The sequence below is a fragment of the Sus scrofa genome, chromosome 9, assembly GCF_000003025.6.
Source record: "Sus scrofa isolate TJ Tabasco breed Duroc chromosome 9, Sscrofa11.1, whole genome shotgun sequence".
NCBI lineage: Eukaryota > Metazoa > Chordata > Mammalia > Artiodactyla > Suidae > Sus > Sus scrofa.
In genome coordinates, this window is record NC_010451.4 from 12,569,793 (window position 1) to 12,595,979 (window position 26,187).

General features: G+C 50.4%; 2 protein-coding genes across 3 annotated transcripts in view; one reads left to right on the forward strand and one right to left on the reverse strand.

Annotated features, from left to right (window-relative positions):
• KCTD21 (potassium channel tetramerization domain containing 21) lies at positions 325-16,065 on the reverse strand. Of its 2 annotated transcripts, none has more exons than XM_021062565.1 (2): positions 15,901-16,065; positions 325-3,838 (listed from the first exon to the last, which is right to left on the reverse strand). In XM_021062565.1, the coding sequence occupies exon 2, from the start codon at positions 3,806-3,808 to the stop codon at positions 3,026-3,028; it is 783 nt and encodes a 260-aa protein (XP_020918224.1). In that variant the 5' UTR covers positions 3,809-3,838; positions 15,901-16,065; the 3' UTR covers positions 325-3,025. The 2 variants fall into 2 exon arrangements, with proteins under 2 accessions (XP_020918224.1, XP_020918225.1); XM_021062566.1 differs by having other exon boundaries at positions 15,858-15,942.
• The window catches only part of USP35 (ubiquitin specific peptidase 35), a 76,931-nt gene continuing 66,979 nt past the window's right edge, over positions 16,236-26,187 (forward strand). The window contains 3 exon segments of the mRNA XM_013979184.2: positions 16,236-16,497; positions 22,873-23,555; positions 24,538-24,670. Coding sequence (XP_013834638.2) covers positions 22,883-23,555; positions 24,538-24,670 — 806 coding nt within the window. The 5' untranslated portion in view covers positions 16,236-16,497; positions 22,873-22,882.

Consider the following 26,187-nt stretch of genomic DNA (forward strand, 5'->3'; position numbering starts at 1 on the left):
ACAAGGTCTTGTACCCAGAATTGCCCTCAAGTTGGGTCATAGCTCTTAGCTGTACCAAAAGCTAAACAAACTGAGTTCAGTTGAGATCACTAATCCCATCAGGTCTAGCTCAGGGCAGCGAGAGGCTTACAAGAAGAAGCACATCCCTGCCTCTCAGTCCACCCTACTCACTGGTCCTCTGGGATGGTGCTACCTGCAGGCTCAGTATCTCTCTGTCTCTCACGCTAAACATGTGTCTGCACTCACCCAAGTGAGACGCGTGCACAGTAAGTGTGCTGCGTGCTCTGCTTGCCTCTCCCCTTGTGCTGTGACCCTGCTGGAGGCTAAGCCCCCCACCCTGGGCTTGTGGCACTTCCTGCACTTGTGGTGCCCTCCTTAGCTCATGTTGTTACAGTCCAGCTTACCCTTAAAAGCCCAGCTGGACCATCCATTAAGTCCTTTCTGAGAGCTAAGCTTGCTTTCCCCCAAGTTCCCGCCATACATTGCATGGCCTGCTAGGCTTTTCCAGACTGAATTTATCTGTGGCTGCTCCCATCCTCAGGCCCTCAACACCAGGTGCCTCAGAAGGCGTGTTAAATTGTTATATGCTGATGATGTCCTCAGCCCATCATTATACTCTTAAAAGAGCAAAAATTTATTGAGCTCCTGTGTGCCAAGCCTAGCTAGGAATTTTTACCTACACAACCAAGTCACACAACACTGGGAACTGGGGTTGTCATCTGATGAGGAAACAGATCAGAGAGGCTCATGTACTTCTCCACAATTACACAGCAAGTGAAGGAGCCAGAATTCAAACCCAGGTCAGCTTATTTCCAAGGCCAGGTTTTTTTTTTTCCCCTTATATGCAGACACAAAATAATAACAACCATTTATCATTTATATTGTATTCTCACATACATTATTTCATTTGATCCTCACAACAGCCCTGTGAGGTAGGTAGGGTTATGTGTTACTATTATGCCCATTTCACAGATGAAGAAACAGAGGTGGCTCAGTGAGGTGGGTGACTTTCATAAAGTCACACAGCAAATTAGTGGCGTCATAGGTCTTGCACTTTTCTCAAAAGTCAAGCTGCTTGAATTAAGAAGCACCAGAAAGATGGAGAAAGAGAAATTTTATGGAAAGGAAAAAAGGGCAATGGTGATCTATGCGATTTCTTCCTTAAACTGTTCTGTTGCAGTCACAGCCTCTGCTGGTTGGTCTAAACTGGGTTCTCCTAAGTGGCTTTCCAGAGTACCCTTAGCCTGGTGGCCTGGGACAGTTATCAGAGACTCCTGGGTCCCACTGTAGGGGGAAAAGCCTTTTATTACATAAGGGATGCAGCCTTGCCCACAGTCCAGTATACAGGGTCCCCACTCACAGGGCGTACCTATGAAAGGCCCCTTCCTTGTGGGTGCCTGTGTCACCAGACTTCTCTGGCTTTGCCTGAGGGCCTCTGCCCAGTGGGAAGATTCTGGGACACTTAAAGTTACCCGCACTCCAGGGATGAATCATAATGTGCAGCTTCGAGGTCTGCACTGCTCATCACCCCCTCGGAAGTGGTGGCTTGGGTGTCTTTTCCTGGGTCTTACCCCAAGGAGGTCCCTGGGCTGGTTATGACCAGAACCAGTGCCACACGGGAAGGCCACCTCCTTCAAGCAGTGTTGCAGGGGCTGGACACTTACTCCAAGGGTGGTGCTATGGTTCAGACCAGTCCCAGGCTCCTTGCGGCACACTGCTCAGCCCTGGTCTCCTTCCTCTGGGGAAGCAATCTTCGACCTCACCAGAAGATGGTCAAAGCTACGCAGAGCCGTGGGTGGTGAGGAAGGAGGGCCACAAAGTGAAGCCATACCGAAATGGGGGTGACTTACAGAGAATGCAGGGGGTGAACCTTGGTTCCGAAGACAATCCCAAGGGGAATCCAAGTAATGATATTTTCAGAATTCGGTACCTGGCCTCTCAAAGTGGCTATTTTGAAAAAGAAAATACATACGTGGGTGAGAAGGAAGGTCTACCAAGACCAGAAAATGGCTGTAGACGGACAGATTTTGGCTCAATACAGGGAATGACTTTCTAACAGCCAACCATGGCAAGGGCTGGCCTTGGGGATGACAAACTTCCTGTCGCTGAGGGTCTGCAAGCAGGGCTAGGTGATCACTCGAAGGTACTGGCTGGGGAGAAGCCCTCAGCCCCAGATGGTGCTAGGTTGTGCTGGAGCGGGGGAGGACTAAGCGATCTCTAAATTATTTTCCAGCCCTGAGAGTCCACAATATATTTGTTCAAAATAACCTGTTTCAATGATGCTTCAAATTCTTGGGGAAAAGATTACAAAGGTCAGGTAACAGGCCACGTTATGAAGTGTTTTTCATTGCACTGGCTCCAGATACTTTCAAATCTTCACAGGAACAGCAGCTCATTCCTGAAGCCAGAAATCCCCGAATGCCTAGATTTGGCGCAGTGAACAGGGATATCCCCGTCTTCTGAATCCTGCCTGAGACTCACTCCTCTAGGCCATGCCAGGCGCAAATCCTGCCCCCGTTACCCACTTCATTTCCTAGCCAGCCAAACAAGTCCAAGGTCCTGATGGCAACCAGGGATGGAGGAACCGGCAGGATGGCGATCTCTGGGTACTTCATGTCCTGGGAAACTAGAGGGAATCTCTTGTTCGCATCCCAGCCCCTCCCCCAGAGGCTCTGTTTACAGATGGCTAGTGAGGCATTGCCTAATGGGACAGAGAGAGCTGGAGCCCAGAAAGAGACTGCTGTTCCCTGGTCTCGCCATAAAGTCTTACGGTAGCCCCCGTTAGACACGTTAGCTCTTTGCTTGTCATAGCAAACTGCCCATCTCTAGCTCAGAGTGGCAAGGAAAAAGGTGGCTCTGTTGAGAGGACACATGGATTCCTACAGATGGACTGCATCAGAGGGGGAATCAAGTCCTGCTATGCGATTAATGCAGATTAGTATAGTGCCCTGTGTCACGCAGCCAGCGAGACACTCTCCAAGATCTTGGCTTTGGGAGGCCCTCCTCCAGTGTTGCTGGGGTCCTTTTACCTGTACCGTATTAATCGAATAATCTTATTGTTCATAAAATCCACAGCATGTGGGTGAGAAGAATCAATGCAGAAGCCATCACTCAGAGCAATTTTCAGCACCTCCTCCACGAAGACCTGGAAGCTGTTGATCTGCTTGTTGGCGGGCACCACCCAGAGCCTCTTGAGGTTTTGCTTGGTGTACTCCTCCTCCGGCAGGCCCTCCACATTGGCCACCCAGTCCAGAGTCAGGTGGTTGGGGTCTTGCAAGTGGCTGGTGATAGAGGAGAGGTTGCCGTTGGAGCAGTAGAAAAGCTTGGAGCCAAGGAGCTTGAGGAAGAGGCAGGAGGTGCTGAAGATGTTGGCGTTGAAGACCTCCATGCTAGAAGAGGAGAGGCTGTAGATCTGGGGGGCCTCCCGCACGGTGAAGTGGACCGTCTGCACACGCTGGTTCAGCGTGATGTTGAGCATGGCGTTCTTCTCGGCCTTGGACAGCTCCACCTCCTTCTCCTGCAGGGCCTCAATCAGAGGCTGCACCTGGTAGAAGTCGGCCTCCCTGCGGAGCAGGCCCATCTCCTGGAAGTCCTCCGGCAGGTCCAGGTGGGAGGTCCGCAGGAAGTTGAGGATGTAGCGGAACACCTTGCCGTCGCGGTCAATGAAGCAGTTGCCCTGGCTGTCCCTCTTGGTGGGCATCTTCCCACTGAACATGGCACCCAGCATGGAATCAGGGAAGCTGGTCAGGGTCGCCAGGGAGGTTGTATAGAGCTTACCCCCAACGTTTAGCGTGATGGGGTCAGACATGGCAGGAGGCTGGGGTGCTGGGAAGTAGTCCTACAGAGAGAGAGAAGAACCGGAAGTGACCATTATCAGACCCATATCTGGTATCGCAGTCTCCTGGGCTGGAATAACAGAACACCACAGCCTGGGGCCTTAAGTAACAAACATTTATTTCTCGTAGTTCTGGGGGCTGGGAAGATGGAGATCAAGGTGTGGGCAGATTTGGTGTCATGAAGGCCATCTTCTCACCGTGTCCTGGTATGGCAGAAGGGGCAAGAGAGGTCTCTGGAGTCTCTTTCATGAGGACAGTAGTCGTGTTCCACCCTCATGACCTAATCTCCTAAAGGCTCTACCTCCTTATACCGGCACATTGGAGGCTGGGATTTCAACATATGAATTTGGGAGGACACAAACATTCAGTCTGTAACATCTGGGTCGTCACGGTTCTCAATTTCTTATTGTAGGCCCTTGGGGCTGAAATGAATTCGTACTTGATAAACTATGGGGATGTGGAATAAGTACTACACTGCCTGAGGAATATTAGGTTCACTGGGGGGTTTTAAAAAAAGAAAGAAAAGAAAAAACAAAGCCTGGATTCCATCCTCCAGAAATTGTTTTAATTGGTCTGGAATATGGCCCTAGAATTGGTATTTACTTATTTATTTTGCTTTTTAGGGCCATATCGACGGCATATGGAGGTTCCTAGGCTAGAGGCTGAATTGGAGCTACAGTTGCCAGCCTACAGCACAGCCACGGCAGCACCGGATCCTTAACCCACTGAGTGAGGCCAGGGATCAAACCTGCATCTTCATGGACACTAGTCAGCTTCATAACCCGCTGAGACACAGTGGGAACTCCGTGCATTGGTATTATTTATTTTTTTAATTTTTTCGTCTTTTTAGGGCCACACCATGGCAGAGCACCCTTCCCGAGGGCTCTTTACCCCTCCACAATAAACCCTCCCCCACCATCCCCCCACTGATCACACATCTCTAGTGCCTAAGGCTGGTGAGTCACCTTCAGCCTGAAGTTGTCTCGGATTCTAACTTTTCCTTAAGGTTCTAGAAATCAGGAGATGTGCTATTTTTGTTTGTTTGTTTGTTTGTTTCTAATGTGATTCCCCAAACCCATCCTGTGGAATGAATTCAGCTTTGTGGGCACAGGGAGGAATCAGCCCCAATACTGCCCTTGAGAAGAGCTCTTAGGGTGCTGGCAAGAGAGGCCACAAGAGGCAGTGAGGGCACAGTGACAAGGAAAATGTACCAATTATAGCACAGGGAATATAGCTAACATTTTATAAGAACGTTAAGTGGAATATAATCTATATAAATTTTGAGTCACTACATTGTAAACCTGAAGCTAGTGCAATATTGTAAATCAACTTGACCTCAATCATAAAAGGAAGGGAGGGAGGGAGGGAGAAAGTTGTACCAAGAGCTGTGGGAGTAGGTCGGAATGAATTCTGGTATGTTTACTGTCCAGATGGAAAAATAGGTCCAAGAGGGGGACTTCCCCAAAGTCACCCAGCAGGGATGGCGAGTGAACAGGGCACTTATCGCCACACATCTGCCTTCTAGGAAGGCTACCTGCACTGAGACCCCCTACTCCAGGGGGTGGAGGCCATGCTGGGTGTGGGCGATGCTCAGCTGCCCCACCCAACTCTCTGTGCGCGGTGTCGGCTGTGATTCTTTCCCAATGGGGCACTTTGCTATTGCAGAAAGGCAGTAACCATCTGGAGTGTCAAGAGAAACAAGCCTGTGATGAAGTTACAAAATCATCAGCAGAAGCCTGGAGCAGATGGGCTGTGAGACGTGGAGGGTGGGGGAGAGTCCCCAGGAAGGGCGGCTGCAGTTTGCAGACCTGCAGCTAGGGAGTGTGCTTGGCCTGAGTCTGGCCAATTTTCTCTCCAGGGGGCCTGTGCAGGAGCTGGACCCAGGAATGTGCCACCTGTTTTCTCATTCCAGAATCTCTTTTTCTTTCTAGAGAGAAATTTGCAGTTTCTAGTTTCTAGTCTCTCTTTCTCTTTAAGGCCCAGGCTCTGTGAATTGGCTTAGCTCCAAGGTGCATGAGCAGGTTCAGGCATCATGTCTCCTAAATACATTAGTTCTGAAGAGCTCAAAGCCCTGGGGGTGGGGAAGACAAGCAGGAGCCACGAGGCATACCTGGAGGCTGTTGGCTGGGTACTCAAATGCCAATTTTCCTGCTTACAAAAGCAGCAGAGCACCTGCCTTCCTGCCCCCGGCATCCCTGCTCTGCAGCCTCTTGTCGTCTTTGGTCCAGGGCCTCACTGAGAGCCACACACAGTCAAGGTGGAGGCTGGTTAGAAGGCAGGTTACCTGACCTGAGACAAGGATGCTCTCTGTGGTATTCTCCCCATACCCACGAGTCACAGAACTCAGCCCTTTGAGTCCCTCTTTTCTAGCAAACCCAGAGGCTCTGTGTGAGAGGCACATTGACACAAGGGGACAGGAACTGCCACCTGGGGGACTGAGGTGCTTCATGAGCATAGCAGGGGGGTTGTAGCTACACATGTGTGCCCAGCTGCCTCTTGGACATCTCCAGCCGGATTTCCCATGGGTACCAGAGGCGTTTCACAGGATTCCTCATCCTCTGAACTTGCTGTGAACTCTTCTTAGCCACCCATCTGTCAGAGCCTGGGAGGCAGTCCTGACACCTCATCCCTAAAATTGTTCTATACTGTCTCCCTGGTCCTGTCCCTGTGGCAGCTCCCGGGGCTCAGGCCTCATCCCAGCTCTTCCTAATCCTCACGTAGCTCCCTGCCTTCTTTCTGTCCACCTTCCATTTTAGTCTGCAGGCTGATCGTCCTGAAGAGGCACTGCCTGCTCAAACAACCCTGCTCGTCCAGTCTCACCTCTCATCCCGCCGCCCCTCCACTCAGGCACTCCTGACACCACTGCACACACCCTCAGCTGTCTGGCCTTTGTTCTCCTTCTACCGCCCTTTTTCACCTTCTCTGCCTTCCCTGCAGTCAATCTGCAAGGCCCAGACTATAAGCCACTGCTCCGTAACACTGTCCCCAAATCTCCACCTTCCCAGCTCTCCTCTTGGGGCTTCTGGTCCCTTGCACAACCCACCATTTTATCATGTGATGACCTGCTTTGCACATGGCCCTCCTCCCTGGCTTTATCAAGATGAAGATTTTGGACATCCATGTGCCAAAGAAAAAAAAGAACCTTAACTTGTATCTTGAAACACATACAAAAAATTAACTTAAAATGGATCACAGACCTAAATGTAAAATCTTAAAACTAGAAATCTTCTAGGCGACAATCTTTGTGACTTTTGATTAGGCAGAGATTTCTTGGATAGGACCCAGAAGGCATAAACTATAGAAAATTTACTAAACGAGATTTCATCCAAATGAGAAAATCCTCCTTTTCAAAAGACAGTGTTAAGAAAATGAAACTAAGACACAGATGGAAAGAAAATATTTGCAAAATGCCTATCTGATATAAGATTGATAACCAGAATATATTAAAATTCTTAAAACTCAGAAGAAAAGAAATAATCCAATTAAAAATGGGCAAAAGATTGAACCCTTTCACCAAAGGAGATATATAGGTGACAAATAATCACAAGAAAAAATGCTTGATATCATTAGTCATTAGGGACATGAAAATTAAAACCATAATATACCGATTACAATGACTCAGCTGAAAAAGCTGACAATACCAAATGCTGACGAGTACACAGAGCAATGGAAATTCTTATATATTGCCAGTGAGAATGCAAAAATGGTGCTACCACTGTAGAAAACAGTTTGGCATCCAACGACCACATGACCCATCAATCCCACTCCTAGATTTTTATCCTAGAGAAATGAAGACATATACCCATGCAAAACCTCGTGTGTGGATGACTATAGCAGCTTTATTTATAATTGCCACCTCCTGGAAACTAAAGTGTAAATGGATAAACAAATTGTAGGACATCCATTCAGTGGAATATGACTCAGCAACATAAAGGAACTAGCTTACGGAGCATACCACAATATGTTCTCAAAAGGTATTGTTACGAAGAAGAATCTCAAAAACACTATGTTAAGCAAAAGAAGGCAGCTTCAAAAGGTTACATGGTATAGGATTTTATTGACACAACATTCTGGAAAAGGCAAAACTATAGAGACAGCAATCAGATCACTGATTGGAGAGGCTGGGTTGTGGGGATGACTGGCTACAAAGAGGTATGCGGGGCTATTTTGGAGTGATAGAAATATTCTAAATCCTGAGGTGGTAGTCAGAAGACTGTGTAAAGATTATAAAAAAATCATATAACTGTATACCTAAAAGGGATGACTTTTACTGGACATAAATTATGCCTTCAGAAATGAAAAATCAAGATTATGATTGTACCATGAATAATACAATACACTGAGTTATGAGCAGTTATATATAGTTTGTTGTGAAACTTTTGTTTCAGGGGTGTGTGTGTGTGAGAGAGAGAGAGGGGCAGAGAGGAACTGGATTGGGATATAAAGTGTATCTTCATAGTGTGGCTTGTAATAAAAAATTCTTTGTGGAAACCACTGCCCAGTTTGTGATCTCTGTGAGAGCAGGGACACTTCTGTTCACTGCCAATCACAGAGTGGTGCTTGCGGCGCTGTGGGGGACGGGCTGAGAGGAAGGAAAGACCGTGTGCTGAGCATTCCACTACGTCCAAGGCCTTTATCTAGCACTCCTACAGAGCAGGCATCATTCTGTTTGGCAGACAGGAAACAGACTGAAAAAGACTGGGGACTTGCCCAGGATACCCAGCTAGAGAGCGGGGAGCTCATTTTCTTCCCAATGCACAGGATGCTGAGAGTTGTAATTGCAACAAAAGGCTGTTTTATAGCTTTAACAAGTCTAAGAACCCCTGAAGGAGCCTTTTAAAACACTGCCCACCAGCTTACTTGGGAAGACAGCAGCTACCACCTGCTGAGCTCACACCTCCTGCTTTGACAATGGGGGGAGCTTCCCCTAACCCTTTTTTTAATTTTTATAAACAAAGGCACTGTGTTAATTTTTAATAAAAATATATAGAAAAGTACAGAGAATGAGACTATTGTGATTATTTACACGCATTACCTCATTTGATGTCTTTATTAGCACCCTGTGAGACAGATGCTATTATCTCTATTTTACAGATGAGGAAACTGAGGCTCAGGAAGGTTAAGAGCCTGCTCAAGGCTCCAGAGCTAGTCACCGGGGGAGCGGCAGTCTGAATCCAGATCTGTGTGAGTCCAACACCTCTGGTGGGGTGATGGAAATATTCCCCTTTCCACCCTGCAGGCCCAGTGTGAGTGGGAGAAGCACATGCCCGCATGCTCTGTCCACATCAGACTAGGGCGGCTCCCTCAGCAGCTAGTCCATGGCTGGCCTGGGGCTTGACCCACTCACGTCTGATGTGAAGACAGGATCCCAGATGGCCCACAGCCTCTCCATAGATGACACAGAGCAAGTCCACTGAGAGGTTTAAACCCTTCTATTTCAATAGCAACTCATGACGGCTAATGACAAGCAAAACACAAAAAGCTGTATTAGAAAAGATGAATGGCAATACGCCCTGAACCACAAAGGAGGAGATAAGAGACACTCCACCACTGTGTCTGAATAATTTTTCTTAAACAAGAGACTTTCCAGGTTTGCTTTTTGACTTGAAAAGAACCAAGAAAAAGATGAGGCCCATCTCCCTCTCTGAGAAAACCAGGAAATTATGCCAGGTTGACCCTCCCACCATCTCACTGGGCAAGGAAGGCCAGAGGCCTGGGAAGGTGGGAGATGGCTGGAATTCTCTCCTCCTTGAAATGGGTTTGTGGCCACAAAGGGGAGGTGGTGGGTTTTAAGGCCCAGCCTGGTACCATGTGAAGGGCAATCCCAGCCTGAAAATCACCGGGTTACAACCTCTGTAACAAAAGGAAACAGAATTCTTTGAGAGGAGCGGTCCTAGAAAGAAGCACAGCCCAGTCATTGCTCTACAGAGTCCTACATTAAACTATGTCCCCAGTCCCTGGAGGCCTCCGAGGGACACAGCTGCTGCTCGATGAGTACTTGTTGGGTATCGTACCTGTGCCAGGTGCATGATATCTATCAGCTCATTAAAGCCTCATGACATTCCTCTGAGGAGGGCATCACCTCCACTTAACAAATGAGAACCTGAGGCTCTAAGAGGTAGGTGACTTGCCCAAAGCAATGGCAGAGCCAGGATTCAAACCCAGGCCTGTCTAACTATCAGGCTCTGAATGGCCTCCTTGGCATTCAGCAGCCAAACCCTTTGGAGAGGTCTGTCACTCGTCCCCTCCTACCTCTTACCAGGTGTTTGCACACCTGCCGCCTCAATTTTGTCTTTTTTTTTTTTAAGGACCTCACTGGTGGCATCCACCTCAGTTTGATTCTGACCTACATGAGCCCAGTGCCCAGAGAATCAACATTTCCTGAGCACTGAGGACATGCCCTGAGCAGTGTGAGGCATTTGCCTGTAGACTGTCTCATACAGTACCACACTGAGGCTGTGAATTAGATATAATTATCATCCCAATTTTTTGGAGCATAAAACTAAAGCACGGTGAAGACAGCTGCTTAAGATCAGAGGTACCAGAGCTAGAACTCCAAGTAAGATCTCTCTTCAAAGCCTGTGACCCTTTCAGAAACAAAGCTATGACATTTTATCAAGAAGCATTAATAGGATATGAATAAAGAGAGACCTGTGATGATTCTGAGAGGGAATAGCTTGAAGTTGTTCTTCTAAAATGAATTATAGTTGTTATGCTATCCTAGTCCAACTTCCAGAAGTATTCTTTCAAAAGATTAAAAAAAAAGATTAAAATCTTATTTTGGAAAAAAATTGATGAGTGATAATCTAAAAAAATATTTGAGGAGTTCTCATTGTGGCGAAGTGGAAACGAATCTGACTAGTATCCATGAGGACGCAGGTTCGATCCCTGGCCTTACTCACTGGATTAAGGATCTGGCATTGCCATGAGCTGTGGTGTAGCTTGCAGACGTGGCTTGGATCTGGCGTTGCTGTTGCCGTGGCGCAAGCCACTGGCTATAGCTCAGATCCGACCCCTAGCCTGGCAACTTCCATATCCTGCAGGTGCGGCCCCAAGAAGCAAGAAAAAGAGATAAGCGAGTATTTGAAAAAGAGTAAGATATCTTAGTGTAATGTACTAAATCAGATCATAAGGCAATGACATTTCAAACTGTGATACTAAAACAATGAAAAAGGGAAGGGCTTTTGCAATACATGTGTTGAAAAGACTGGTTAGCAGTTTTTAAAAATAAGTGTATGTTGATCCTTACAACAACTCTGGGACGTAGGCAGGACAAATCACGTTATCTTTTTTTCATAGACTCAGAGAGGATGACTCTCTGGCCCAGGGCTTTGTGTCTATTCTTGACCTCTGAGTCATGGCCTCTGGGAGGTTCCAGGTTTGACCAGTCCTTTGGAGGCAGCCTGCGGGCTTCTCTAACCTTTGTCCTGAACAAGAGACTGAACCCAAACACAGAGGTCCTAGCCAACAGCCTGCATACTCACAGAGCCTTGGAACAGGCAAGGGCTCTTTTGATGCAATTTCCTACATTACTGCTTATTGAGCGTCTACAATGAAGCTATTTTTGGTGCAATCTACTCCTTTTACATAGCGAGTACCACCTGTTTTGACAATGAATCAACTAAGCATTGATAACTATCTACCCATCCATCCATCTAGCCAGCTATCATTTTTCAGCTCTTCTCAAAAAGCCTAAAAATGATACCCCTGTAGCAATGAGCACGCCTGACCCTAGAACTTGTGTTTGTTTGTTTTGGCTGTCCTGCAGCATATGGAGTTCCTGGGCCAGGGATCAGATCCGAGTCACAGAAGCAGCCTGTGCTGAAGCTGTGGCAACAATGGATCCTTTAACTCACTATGCTGGACCGGGGTTCGAACCTGCATCCTGGTGCTGCAGAGATGCCATGCCATCGATCCTGTTGCACCACAGCGGGAACTCCAAGAACCTGGTTTTTAAACATTATCTTCTACAAAAAGAAACCAGGGCTTCTTGGAGAAACTGATGATTCCCGGACTTTTTCAAGGTGAGCCTGGAACATCTCTTTCCAGATGGCAAAGAAGAAATCAAAGATCAATGAGATCAACTCAAAAGAACACAGATCTTAAAAATTCTCACAAGAATTTTTTTTTTTGTAATTATGTGCAGTGATCATTTTGCAATATATATATACAGGTATCAATTCATTATGTTTACATCGAAAACAAACACAATGTTATATGTCAATTATATCTCAAAAAGAAAAAAAAAAAAAACCCACAAGAGCTGACCTGAAGGGACCCTCACTGGCCAACTTTGGGATAATTTGAGTACCAAAAAGATTAATGATGACAATAGGTTATAGCACACTGAATTCAAAAAATAATCATGGAGTTCCCGTCGTGGCGCAGTGGTTAACGAATCCGACTAGGAACCATGAGGTTGCGGGTTTGGTCCCTGCCCTTGCTCAGTGGGTTAAGGATCCGGCATTTCCGTGAGCTGTGGTGTAGGTTGCAGACGCGGCTCGGATCCCGCATTGCTGTGGCTCTGGCGTAGGCCAGTAGCTACAGCTCCAATTAAACCCCTAGCCTGGGAACCTCCATATGCCGCGGGAGCAGCCCAAGAAATAGCAAAAAAAAAAAAAAAAAAAAAAAAAGACACAAACAAACAAAAAACAAAAAATAATCATGAGTCTATGTTACTCTAAAGAGAGGGACAAGAGGAGTGAGAAAGACACATACAAGAAAAAGTTATTCTATAACAAAGAACAGCAGCTAATAAATATAGAAAGAATGACTTAACTAAAAATTACCATTTTTCAGCCTTCAGTGTTGCAATTCAGGCAAGGATGATCAAGGGATGTGGAGTAAAAGGTTATCTGGGACAGATCATTCCAAAAGTTCAAAGCGTCGCAGACTACTTATTAGTTACAAAAGGGAAAATTTAACCTTTTATGGAGAGATCAAGCTGCCATGATATTAACCAACAATCAGACTTAGCATTCATGGATAGTAGGATTCTGATATCATATGCCTCTTAATATGATGCAAGAAGTCCACAATTGCCAGGAAAAAAAAAAAATGAGGCTGAACCTAATTACTGATAACAATCTGTTTAAACAGGTAGAGGGGCTCTGTTTAGATTGAGTTGCTTAAAGTGATAATTAAATACAATGCATGAATCTTGACTGCATCTGATTTTAAAAGAAAGACTACATGAGATGTTTTGGCAGTTAAGAGAAATTTAGATAATACTAAAGTTCTTGCTAATTCTCTAAGGCATGATATGGTCTTAGGGTTACATTGCAGAATGTTGTAATTAAGAGATACATACTGAAGAATTTAGGGGCCAAATGTCGAGATCTCTGTAACTTTTCAAAAGCTTAGCAAAAAGTGTGCATGGGTAAGAGCAAAATCAGCAATGTGAGTTGGTGCCTCTGGATGGAAGGCTATTCGTTAAGCTTTTCTGTAGGCTTGAAAATTCTAAACCTATTTTTATTTGGAAGGAAGGGGAAAGAAAAGAACACTTCCCTCCTGGGACCATAAATGTAAAGTACCAGTCAAAGTGCCGGCCCCAATAAAGAGCCAGATTCCATAAATATTAGATGTTATTACTACTACTACGAAGCATTAACATCTCATAAGCCTCTTCTCCTGATGTCTCAGTGCTTTGGAAGATGAGGAAGCCAACCCGGGCTAAACTAAAATAGCCCACAGTTGGTGGGAGGGTTAGAATTTAACACCAAGTAATCTTTCTACAAAGACCTACCACCTGCAGAAACCACAACTAGGCCTGCCTGTCTTCATGCCAGGATCCAGGCTGGGAAAAGGCTGTTCAGGTCTTGAACCCAGAGCCTCTGCTACTATGGGAGCAAAGAAGCTGCTTCCGTGGCTCACCAAGAATGGTCACAGAGAGGGGCCACTTCTGGGTCTCCCAGAGGTACATGGGCAGAAAGAACTGGTGGGGCTTTATGGGGGAGAGGAAAGTGCATGGATGGGCTCTGGCCTCCCCTCGGCCTGTACTTGACTGGGGCTCGGACGCTTTATTAGCTGTGTGGCCCTAGGCCTGTTCTTGGGCAAATGATGGCAATCATAACGACAACAAAAGCAGGAATAATAAAGGCTGACATTTATTGAGCAGTTACTATTGTGCTGGGCACTTTACGCCTGTTAATCTCCTGGATGAAGTAGTGCTATGACCCCTACTTTACAGACCAACCACACCAGACCCTCTCCTATCTCTGCAGTTTGCCCTCTGCCATCCCTCTGGCTGCGCTGAGGAAAATCCCATTCATCTGCCAGGCCCCTCAGCTGCAAGCCCTTCCTTTCTTCTCTGCACCCCCAGAGCATTTTATTCTCACCCCTTAACAAGGCTCACTTTCCTTAAGTAGATGGGTAGTGGACACCTCGTTAGGGCTGGGATCTCCCATCTGTATCGTCAGAAGCAGGCAGAGTAAGGGAATGAGAAGAAATTTCTTCCCCATACAGTCAGATCCATTTTCCTAGTGCCAAACTGTCATCTACTAATAGGGAGGTGTATCACCCTCTCCTGAATTTTTAAAACTTTTAATTTTGAAACAGTCTCCTGGATTTTCAGTTTGGAATCTGAGGCACAGGGCAAGGTTCAGGTAACTACCTGGAAGTAAATAAGTGACAATGCTCAGAGTGAGAAATTCATCTCCCAATAAACTGGACCAACCTTCCCGCCTTACTCAGCCCACCAGGATTAAGACTGGCTCTCAGTCCTGGGAACTATGTGGGGGGCACTGTCCTTCACCTCTCCTTGCTGGCCTCCCTCTCTAGCCAACAGTTTTTAGCCTTTTTTGCCCAGTTCATATAAGAAGCTCACAAGCTGCTCTATTACCCCTACACCCCAGAGAGAAAAGGTGCTTCCCAGGCTCCTCCTTGAGGAGTTGTCCAGCAGGCAAAAGTGGGCTGGAGCAGAGAAGCCACTTGACCTGGCTTGCACAGCAAAGTACTCCCTCTTCTGGGGTAGACTCCCATTCGTCACCATTCCCCATTCTCTTCCAGAATTTTCCTTCATCCTCTTGCCTCACTCTCAGGCTTCATCTTGGGGTTTTCCTCAAGCACAAGAACCTCATTTCAAACACTCTCTTCCTTATGCTCTTCCTGCTCCTCACAATAATAATTTATAAACAAATGATTTTCAAATCCATCTCATCTCACCTTCACAATAACCACAGGAGGGTTGCCTTCCAGGTTGGTATTCTGAAAGGCTGAGGAAGCCAGTCCTGTTACACAGCTTGCTGAGGGCAGGATGCTGACACTTCTGTCTGTTCCTTGGCTTTCACTACAGATTAAACCCCTACCTCGCTGCACTGCAGTGAAAAAAAGGTCTTTGGAGTAAGGAGTCTTGGGTGGTTTGGGGCAAGTTCACTTCTCTGAGCATGTTCCTCATCTGTAAACAGGTATGGTGACACCTTTACAGGGTGTGAACTGAATGAGATCGTAAGTGTGACGCACTGAGTACAAGGGATGAATGAGCTTTTTATTTCTAGTCATGGGTAAAGAAGGTTTTCCGTGCATCCACAGGCATTTACCCATTTGGGCACCCTCTTGCCCAAACCGTTTCAGCGCTGCTGACAAGAGCTGGGAGGGATCCTTTTCATCTTTACATCCCCGCCCCTCCCTCCCAATGCTCTTCGGCCCACTCCACCCAATCCAACCCACACTGGCCTCGTCGCTTTCTCAACACCCACTCCCCAGCTCCGCAGCCCCTTTCTCCCGTCTCGCGCAAGTTCCCCTACTTACCTAGACACTCCGCCCCTCCTTGCCCCACCCACTATGCTCCTCCCACAGTCTTAGCCCTCTCGATCCGGGCTTTTCCTAACATCATCTATCCATCCATCCATCCAGGCCCCTTCCACCAGCTCCGCCCCCTCTTTCCCAAAAACGCTCCCCCCTCCCCCCGCGCAGTCACAGGTGTTGCTATTCCCATTGGACAGATGAGAATGGCGAGGCCAGGGTAAGCTAGATGACCTCTCATGGTAGGACAAGTGCCCAGGTGGGCCCGCGTCCCCTCACCGGCTATCCCTGCGCCCCGAACCTCCGACCACGCCGCACCCACCTCCTGCCCTCGCTCTGCAACCTCCCCTCCGCGGGCGGCCAGCGCAGCTTTGCGAGGAGGGTGGAGGGCTGGAGCCCAGCCCAGGGGCGTGTCGGCCCCTGGACCCGCGCGCTGCGATCCGGAACTTGTAGTTCTCCATGGGCTCTTTTGCGGTTCCGCCACGCAAGAGTGAACTCCATCTCCCAGGAAACATTGCAGTTAGGCGTCCAGCTCCCGCCCCGCCCCCGCCAGCGCTCAGGCCGGCTGGCCTTAAAGGGGACGCGGCTTGAGTGGCGGTTCGCGGGGTGGTCCCCGCTCCGGCTCCGCCCCGTTTCCCGCACCTCGCCCCTCCCCCCACTTCGCCCCGCAGCCTTGCAGCCCCGCGGCCGCGCGGTTGAGTCGAGCTGCCGTGGGACTGGCTTGTGCAGAGCTGGGTGGAGAGGCTGGGCTTTGCAGTGGAAGCAGCATCTTTGCCAGCTGGAACCTGGCAGAGGGCGTCCCCACTCCGGGGGAAGCAAAGGACCCGCCCTGACCTAGCCTGGCCCAGGCTGGTCCAGCCTGGCCTGAGCGCCCCGCCCGGGAGCCGGCTCTGAGGCAGGGACCACTGGGGTCCCAGAGGTAAGTGGGCTCAGGCATGTTTGCGGGTTGGGGGGAGGGAGTGTCTGCACCCTAATGGTTCAAGAGCCGGGATACGCGCCTAGGGCTCTTGAATTCCTAGTAGGGTGCTGGGAGGTGGGAGATCTGGGTGCATCCTGGGCCTGGCTGTGTGACCTTGGGCAAGTGGCTGCCCCTCTCTGGGCTTCAAGCTCGTTCTTTATCTATTGTGCATATAGGTGATCCTGCCCTCGCCCCCGCCCCTCTCAGGGCTGAGGGTACCCGCGCCCGGTATCTTGAAGCTACTCCCGCCTTTCAGGGGGTCCGCAGCCCCAGCCTGGGCTAGAAGCTAGTGCACTGGTGTAACTGGAGGAAGGGGTGGGGCCGAGCTGGGGTACAAACTGGGGGATCCAAGAGGCCGCCTCCACTTAGAATGGGTTTCTGCTATTCTCAGCATCCTCCGCTCCGGTGCAGCCCCCTATAATAACCCTCGCGAACAGAAGACCCTGGTTGTCAAACCGGTGCTCGCTCTTCCAGAAAGCCTGGGGTGGGGGTGGGGATGCGGCCATCAGAGGTATGTGAGGGGAGGCCCCCAGAGGGAGTATGTGCTCCCACCTTCTTCCCTTCTCTCTCCTCTGTTCTCTTTCGGTAAAAGACCAGTTACTTTTTCACTAGTGAGCCCCCCACCCCTTTTTATCTCAGGGCCTCCGGGTAGTAGGGCAAGAGGATCCTTCCCAGGGCCTGCCTTGGCTAGAGGTTCAGTTAGAAAATACAGAGAGAGATGCTGCTATCCAGAGACCTGGGGGCCCAGGGAAAGGGACAGCCTGGTCCCTTCACCCCGACCCAAGGGGGCTCTGGCACCCATGGGAGTGAGAGGAGGGAGCCTGGGTGTGAGCCTCGGGGAGGAAAGGGAATGGGCTCCTCAACGCTGGGGTTTGGAGGGGCTGCTGTGCTCTGGGGTATGGAGAGGTCGAGCGAGAACTTGAAGCCCCCTGCCCTGTCCCCTGAAATCCTGTGAGCTTTTGACCTGAGGGTTAACCAGGAACTGGTTGTTTTGTTTTGTTTTTTGTTGTCTTTTTTCTTCAGCTTTGGTTGTTTGTGCCATTTCTCGAATGGGTAACTCCTCCCTCAGGCCTGTCCAGTGACCTGTGTAGGGGCTTTCTTGGTTGATGTTTGAGACTCTCAGGGTTATAGAAAGGCAAGACCAGACCTGGGCGGTTGAGGGGGCACTGACGGGACCAAGGGTTAGGCAGGTCCTTGGAAGATGCTTTTCTGATCATATGCTTAGTTTTATCTTATCTTGCTGTCACATATCTCTCTGTTACTCGGCACTACTTCCTCTCTGTGCCTGGTCTTGTGCTGGGCAGTGGGCATAGATAGGGGATTGGGCCTACTTCCTACCAAAGGAGAGCCTGTCCTGGTGGAGGAGATGGACATAGAGTCAATCTGGTTATGCTGCCAAGGGATGAGAGAAGTGAAGAGGACCTTGGGAGACCAGAGCCCAGAGACTTGAGTTGCAGAGGGATTTGGAAAGGCTTCCCAGAGGAGGGGGCATGTGACCTGGGCATTGAAGGATGAGTCAGAATTTATCAGGAGAGAAAAGGGAGAAGCCATTTCCCACAGAGAAGGCGTCCCCAAAGGCATCAAGCAGGAAAAAGCCCACTGCCCAAATTCCTATAGATTCACTGCCAAATGGAGTTTGTCAAGTTTATCTCCAACCCTGCCCCACATTAGCTTAATGTCACAGAAAGGACTTGAATGTCAGGCTCGGGAGTTTGGACTTTATCCTGCAGGGGCTGGGGAGCCTTGAGGGTCCTGAGGAGGGGCATGGCCAGATGGAGTTTACTGTCTGAGGTTAACCTGATGATATTTGCGGGGTGGGTTGGAGAGACCAGGCAGGGGATAGGATGAGCTGGTGCCTGGCCAGGGGATGGGTGTGGGGGGGTAAGGCAGGGCACTGGAGTTGTAAACACACACACACACACACACACATACACACGGTGCTTTGAGGGTGATGGAGATTGAAGATTAGTCGGGCTCTACTGTGCAGGAACAGAGACTTGTCAGTACACAATTGACAGAGGGACAGATAAAGGGATCTGGGCCTTCCAGGGAGGGCTCATGATTTTCTTGTGTGTTTGCTGTGTGCCCTGGAGTGGGCTGGGTATTGCTGGCACTCCCAGGCTGTCATGTCAGCAGTGAGAGATACAAGCCAATGACGTGAGCAGGAGCGGCCACCCCGGCTGGGAAAGGCTAAGGTGGTCATTTCCCGTTCTGAGGATCAGAGGCCCTGAGAGTGGAAAAGCACCAGCCTTGATGGCTGTGGACATGGTGGGGGGTAGTAGCTGGACTAGATTCGAAGCCTGGACTCTGTGCTCCTGCAGAACATGTGCCTCTAGTGGAAGATGGATTGAGGAAGGGAAAGAGGAGATTGGTTAAGAGGCTACTGCACTAGTCCAGGCAAGAGGTAGAGAGGAACTGATCTTGGGTGGGGCTGGAGCTCAGGGAGAGAGTGGAAATGCTGAATTGGCAGCAAGGGATAATGGGTGAAATTCCTTGTAGAATCGAGTAGATCAGGAGTATGTGTCTCCTTGTCTCGTTCCCTGACAGTGTTTGTTTTGCCTCTTAGTGCCACATGTCCCAAGAATAGACTCTTACTTAGTTTTATCTGTTATCTAGCCCTTATTTTTTTTATGTCTTGTCTCAACCACTTACTGGTAGGCTCAGAATGGTTCCCATTTTCCAGGTGAGCAGGCTGAGGAGTCCTGGCAGAGACTCATCCAAGGTCACCTGGTCAACCTGGGTCACCAGAGAACCTGGGTCTTCTGCTTTTTTTTTATTATTATTACTCAAATGAATTGATCATATCTGTAGTTATATAATGATCACAGCAATCCAATGTCACAGGATTTCCATCCCATTGGGTCTTCTGCTTCAATGCAGGTTCTTCTGAGGGAGGACATGGCTGCTGTTTGCTGCTGCATTTGGCGTGGGGCAGCTGTCTCTTGGGTCAGAGCCAGCATGGACAGGCCATATCCTCCTCCAGAGCCTAGAAGGAGGAGTAATCCACCCTCCCCCAAGGCAGTCTGCTTTCTCCTCCCCCAGAAAGGCTGAGGGCCAAGGCCGTGTCTCTCTCCCTTGTTGACCCCCAGCTTCCCCATCCGTGCCATGGGGAGAGAAGCCATTGTTCGGTGTCCCTTCTGTGGCCGGGGATGGGTCAGGTGAGATCCAGTCCTCTAAAAAACCTTTTGCATGAATGCATCCAAGATCTTACTGAGTCCCATGGTTGGTGACCATGGTGACAGCTGACCTCAGACTGCCTGCATGGGAGTGGGGGTGGGTAGGCACGGCTTGCCAGAGTGGTCAGGCCACACAGACTGCCCAGAGGCTGCAGGGCTGGCCTCAGAGATGAGAACCCTCACAGAATGGCTTCACTGACCGAGCTCCGAGCTGCCGTTAGCACAGACGATCTTAGGTGGTAGGTATCAGGTAGAATGATAGGAAATTGCCAGCCTCTGTTCCCTCACTTGGATTTGGTTCAACGTGATATCAATTATATCCGTTTTACAGAAAAGAGGCTCACGAGATAATGTGCTCAAGGTCACACAATGAGTTGCAGGACGGAATGGCATTTACTCCAGGTCACACTAGAATGCAGGACTCCTCATTCCTAGTCGATTTTCTCTCCACTTCCAGAGCCTTCCTTAGCTCCGGAACTCCATTTCTGTCTGCCCCAGGTCCTCTTCCTCCACACATGATGTCAATATCTCATTGATTAGGGTTTCTCCTTGGTCACCTGAGTACCAGGGTTTCTTGGCGTCCTGGGTTGAAAGCATATTAAGTTCACTAGCCTGGAGGGCAGGGGTAGGGGTTTGGGGGACGGTCTGCGAGGAAAGATAGACACAGGCACTGCCCTGTGCCCAGGAAAGAGAGGACCAGGGCTGAAGGCAGATGCGTTTTTTTCTTTTTTGGCTGTGCCCATGGCATGTGGAAGTTCCTGGGCCAGGGATTGAACCTGAGCCACAGCAGTGACAAGGCCAGATCCAGGGAACTCCGGCAGATGCATTTTTAAAGGCACTCTTAAAGGCCTTTTGAGATGATGGCTAGTGTTGGCATTCTTTACCAGTGCCTCTGCTAGACCGGAAACGCCTAAGGGCAAGGACTTGGCTTCCAAAGCATAGGGAACTGACACTTTCTGAGCACTTCCTTGTGCCCAGCCACACGCGAAGGCCTTTATGTTTGTCTTCCCAACAGCCCTGCAGGGTGGACGTAGGGGCTAAGAGAGTATTCATAACCTCAATGGTAAGCGGAATGCATTCTGGATGAATCTTACTCAGAGAAGAGAGTCTAACACTGCCCCAGGCTGGGAGTGGGCCCTGGGCAGTTGAATTTGTACTAAGTGCTCAGGTGATTCTGAGGCAGCCAGGCCAGCATTTGGGAACCATTGATTTGATCTGTGCCCTGGCTATACCCTCTAACCACAGTAAACTCCTCAGAGCCACTTACTTTGCAGGGACTGAGAAATAAGCCTGGTCTTTGCCCTGAGGAGCTCAAAGCTTGATGAGAAACAAATGAGCCCATTGCATTGTAACCTTGCAGTATTGGAGGTGTGGTCTCAGCTAGGGCAGAGAAGGGAGTGTCCTCCTAGGGCTTATAGTTGGGTTCCTACAGTATCTGCAGGGTTTTTGTTTTTTGTTTTTTTTTAAGGGCCACACCTGCAGCATATGGATGTTCTCAGGCTGGGGTGTAATTGGAGCTACAGCCACGGCAACGCCAGATCCAAGCTGTGTGTTCGACCTACACCACAGCTCTCCACAACGCCCGATCTTTAACCCACGGAGCGAGGCCAGGGATTGAACATTCAACCTCATGGTTCCTAGTCAGATTTGTTTTCTCTTCACCACGACGGGAACTCCATATCTGTGGTTTCGAGTGAAAGTTTCTAGCCCATTTTCTAGGAAATGTCTGGCTTCTCTTCACACCTACTCCAGGTCTTAAGAATAGTTTTTACTGAGCCAGTAAGTGTAAATAAACACCTACTGTATGCTGCGCCTTTTATTGGGTCCCACCTAGTGTGGGATTATACAAAGAAGCAAATAAATGGTCCTGCCTTTTAGGAGCTGAAAGTTGGGTATTAAGAGAGAGAGCCGAGCTGAAAGGCGGAGGAAAGTCTGTTATGGCTCAGAGGAATAAAGAAGCGGTAACTCACACCACACACACACTGCATTTGCTCATTCGACAAATCCCTACTGTGTGCCAGGCACTGTGCTAGGTCCTAGAGATACTGTCGTCAACAAAATGTGACTCAGAAACCTGGATAGTATGGTGGAGGAGGATGAACCCAATCAGGTGATCAGGATCAGTGGTATAACGGAGGCTCTGAAATTGTTAACAGGGGTGTTTGACCTGTACGAGGAGATTAGGCACGTTTTCCCTGAGGAAGACGTTCGAGCTGAGGTCGGCAAGGTGAGCCAAGCAAGGAGGGGAGGGAAGAGCAAGTGCAAAAGTCCAGTGGCAGGGAGGAACAGTGAGCTCAGAGTGAGGGGCTGGTGGGGGCTGAGGCTAGGGAGGCGACAGGGCCTGCGCATGCTGGGCTGAACAGAGAGATGCTCTGCCTTAGTGGAGGAGCTTTGGACCCATAAAACCTGCTACTGTGTGATTGCGGCTGCAATGGAGGAAGAGGCCACAGGTGGCTGTAGCAACCCAGATGAGGGATGAATTCATGCCTGGAGGTCCTCATTAAGGACGTGTATTTGAAGTGCGCTTTAAAGAAAAATAGGACTTTGCCTGGTTTTATGAGTGTGTGTCGGTGGCGGAGGGTTTGGGAGGGAGTTTCTGGCAAAGGGCACAGCGTTCACAAACAGGCGGAGTCATGGGAAAAGATAGGTCATTTGAGAAAAAGCAAGAAGTTGATTGGGAGCAGATCGCAAGGGATCTCGGGAATTCCCGGCAGCCCTTTCTCCCTGGAGGCATGATTTGTGTGTGCGCACAGCTTCTCTCTCCACGGGACCTGGCTCGGCTATGGCTGTGGACATTAGCTTCCAGATCTAGCTCTTACCTGCCTTGCCAGGAATGGATGAGGTCACCAGGGAAGCCTAGGGAGAGAGGGGCGAGGGGATGCAGGAGGGGAGAAGGTTCAGATGTTGCCTTTGTGAGCGGCTTGGAGCTCATCAGCAATAATTACAACCCACTGGGGCTTATTATATGCCAGGCGTGGTGCTTTACTTCGTGACGATACTTCGTACTGAGGTAGGTATCCTTGTCCCATTTTACAGATAGGGAACTGAGGCCTAGGAAGCTTGAGTTGTTACCCCCCTACCCCAAGTCTCAGTACCCATAGGACCACCTGGGGACTGGACTGGCAGGCAGAATGTGACCCTCTTCCCTTGTCCCCCGCAGCGCGGTTGCCATGGACAAGATCCTGGAGGCGGTGGTGACGTCGTCATACCCAGCGAGCGTGAAGCAAGGACTGGTGCGGCGCGTGCTGGAGGCGGCGCGGCAGCCACTGGAGCGGGAGCAATGCCTGGCGTTGCTGGCGCTGGGCGCGCGCCTCTACGTGGGTGGCGCCGACGAGCTGCCGCGCCGCGTGGGCTGCCAGCTGCTGCACGTGGCCGGCCGTCACCACCCGGAAGTCTTCGCAGAGTTTTTTAGCGCGCGCCGCGTGCTGCGCCTGCTGCAGGGGGGCGCCGGGCCGCCGGGCGCCCGCGCGCTGGCCTGCGTGCAGCTCGGCCTGCAGTTGTTGCCCGAAGGGCCGGCAGCCGACGAGGTGTTCGCGCTGCTGCGGCGCGAGGTGCTACGCACCGTGTGCGAGCGCCCGGGGCCCGCGGCCTGTGCGCAGGTGGCCCGGTTGCTGGCGCGCCACCCACGCTGCATCCCCGACGGCCCGCACCGCCTGCTCTTCTGCCAGCAGCTGGTGCGCTCCCTGGGCCGTTTTCGTTGCCCGGCCGAGGGCGAGGAGGGCGCGGTGGAGTTCCTGGAGCAGGCCCAGCAGGTGAGCGGGCTCCTGGCGCAGCTGTGGCGAGCTCAACCCGCCGCCATCCTGCCCTGCCTCAAGGAGCTGTTCGCCGTCATCTCCTGCACAGGTGCGTGTTCCGTCAGGCCCGGGCGGGGCCCGTGCGTGCAGAGTCTTGTGCGCGGCGTGCCCGCCTGGTGCTGTGGCCTGTGCGTTCAAGTGCACAGGTGGGGGAGCGCCATGTTCCTTTGTTTAGTTAGCTAGACCCCCCTGAGCTCCTGCGGGTGGGTGGGGCTCCTGTCTCGTGGTACCCGTGCCTGCTTCGCCTGCAGAGAGGGCACCCAGGTCTGTCTGGAGGCTGTGCGAGGCAGCGGGGTGGGGGAGTCATCGCGCCCTTTGCGTCAGGTGGGTTTCGTTAGAAGTGATGACGTTGAGTCGGGCCTTGAGAGCCGTACTGCGCTAGGCAGCAGGGGTGAGGCGCTCTGAGAAGGCAGGCGGAAAGGTCTGGAGACACCATAGAGTGGGTGTCAGCTGTGAAGTGGTAATCTTAGCCCTTTGTGGACAACGGTGTCAATTGGGCTCTAGTTGAAATGACTGAAATAAAATCTTTGCCTTCCCTGATTATAGGGCGGTTCAGGGGAAAGGAAGGGAGTGCACTTGGAAGGAGGAGGAATCGAGGTCAGGTGTATAAGGACCTGGGTCTTGATACGATTGAAAACAAATTGTGATACTTTTTTTTTTTTTTTTTTTTTAATCTCTAGGCCTTTGACTATTGAGTTCCACCTGGAATGTCTTCCTTCCCCCCAAGTCCCATAGCCCTCCTACTCGTTCTTGCCAGCTCCAGTGTTAGCCCTTCTCCAGGCCTTGCCTGTATATGCACAGTTCGAAGTCAGTGCTTTTTTCTTTGCCCAGCACAGGGCCAGAGCTGTGCCAGGAAAGGTTTGTTGAGTGAATGAGCTCAGATGAGATCAGAGGCTGGGATGCAGGAGGCAGAAAGGATGTGCTCTTTGCAAAGGCCCAGCTTAGTTCCTTGGCAGCATGAAGGACATGGGTGATGAGGGAGGTGTGGGGCCCACTTGCCCTGCGAAGCTCAGCCCAGCCCTGTCTTCCAGAGGAGGAGCCGCCATCTAGTGCCTTGGCCAGTGTGGTCCAGCACCTCCCATTGGAACTCATGGATGGTGTCGTCCGGAACCTCAGCAATGATGACAGTGTGACGGACTCCCAGATGCTGACTGCTATCAGCAGGTGGGCTGAGGGCTGAGTGGTGGTCAGGTCTCTCTCTCTCTCTCCCAGAAGCCCCTTCCACTGGGTGGGATTGCCGGGCTAGATTTAGTGTCAGAGGGCCCAGGCCCTCATGCACGTTCATCCATCCATCCTTCCTCAAGCCGCTCCTGTGTCAGGCCCAGGGCTAGCTGGCTGTGGGAGACGCAGAGAGCCTTGCCCTGGTGATGCTCTCAGGCTGGATGGCAAGTCCATGAACTCTCTGAGCTTTAGTTCTCTCCCTTGTAATAGCAGAGGTGGTATAAGGAGTTGTCGCATTTCCACGGGGTCATGTTAGAAGGTAAAAGTACTTGATGAAGTGCTTTCTGGGTTTGGCAAGTATGATGAAACAGAGTTTGGGTGCTTTTCAGCTCACAGAGCTCTTGCACGTCCCCCACCTCATTTGAGCATCATCGCACCTGTGATCTAGCCACACCTGCCCGGCCAGTGATCCCAGAATATGACGCCTACCCTCCTGCCTGCAGGCCTTTGGCTCTGCAGACCCCATCCACCTGGCATGCCTCCCCCTGCCATTCTTTCCATACCTGTGTGCAGATCCACTGTCTCCATGGGGCCTTCCTGGATTCCTTGTCTTTAGTGGGTAAGAGCATGGGCTCTAGAGGTAAGCTGCCTTAGTCCAAATGCTGGCTCTCCCACTTCTTGCCTGTGTGACTCTGGGAGGGTTACTCAACCCCTCTGTGCCTCAGCTTCCTAAAATGTAGTATAATTAAGCCCATCTTACAGGGTTGTTGTGAGGATTGAATTAGGTGAAAGGAGCTAGTACATGTAAGGTGCCTAGACTAGTGCCATGGGAGTTCTTATCCCCATAGTTACCCCTATTTTCATTTCTTATGGTTCTACCTCTTCCCAGTACTGTCTGCTGAGTGTGAAAACAATGGTACGAGTGCCATTTTCCTGAGTACCTTCTGTGTGGCAGCTTCATGCTCAGGGTGTACAGGTGTCACCTTGTGGGAGTCAGATGGGCTAACACACAAAAGGTAGATGGAGCAAGGTCGGGTGCAGAGCGAATACGACATAGATGTTAGCTCATAGCGATTGTTGTCTCTCTTAATCCCTACAACAACCCTGCGAGGTAGGTATTGTCCCCATTTTACAGGGGTAGAAACTGAGGCTAGGGAGAGTAAGTGACTTGCTCCAGGTCACAAGCAGGGGTTCGCCAGAGCCAGAGCTTCTGGCCTGAGGGCAGTGCTCCTGCCATTGCCTGCCGCAGTCCAGGCAGAGGTGGCTGGGAAGCCCTGTTGTGCCGCTACAGCTCAGTGTGTATGGGGCGAGGGCTTGGGAGACCAAGAGGGCCTGGCTCCCCTCCTGCTGGGCTGGGAGCCCCAGTCCCTGCTGGGTGCCTGTGCTGGGCTCCTTGGCAGTTCTCCGAGGTGTTCAGTGCATCCCATGGATCCCACGCTGCCCTGTGTAGGGGTGAGTCCGTGTGGGGGGATCTCAGGTCATTATGGCTGGTCCCTGGGCTGCCCCCTCCCAGGCATTCG

Coding starts and splice junctions, on each gene's coding strand:
- KCTD21 (XM_021062565.1), bottom strand. CDS start 3,808: ATGTCTGACCCCATCACGCTAAACGTTGGGGGTAAGCTCTATACAACC.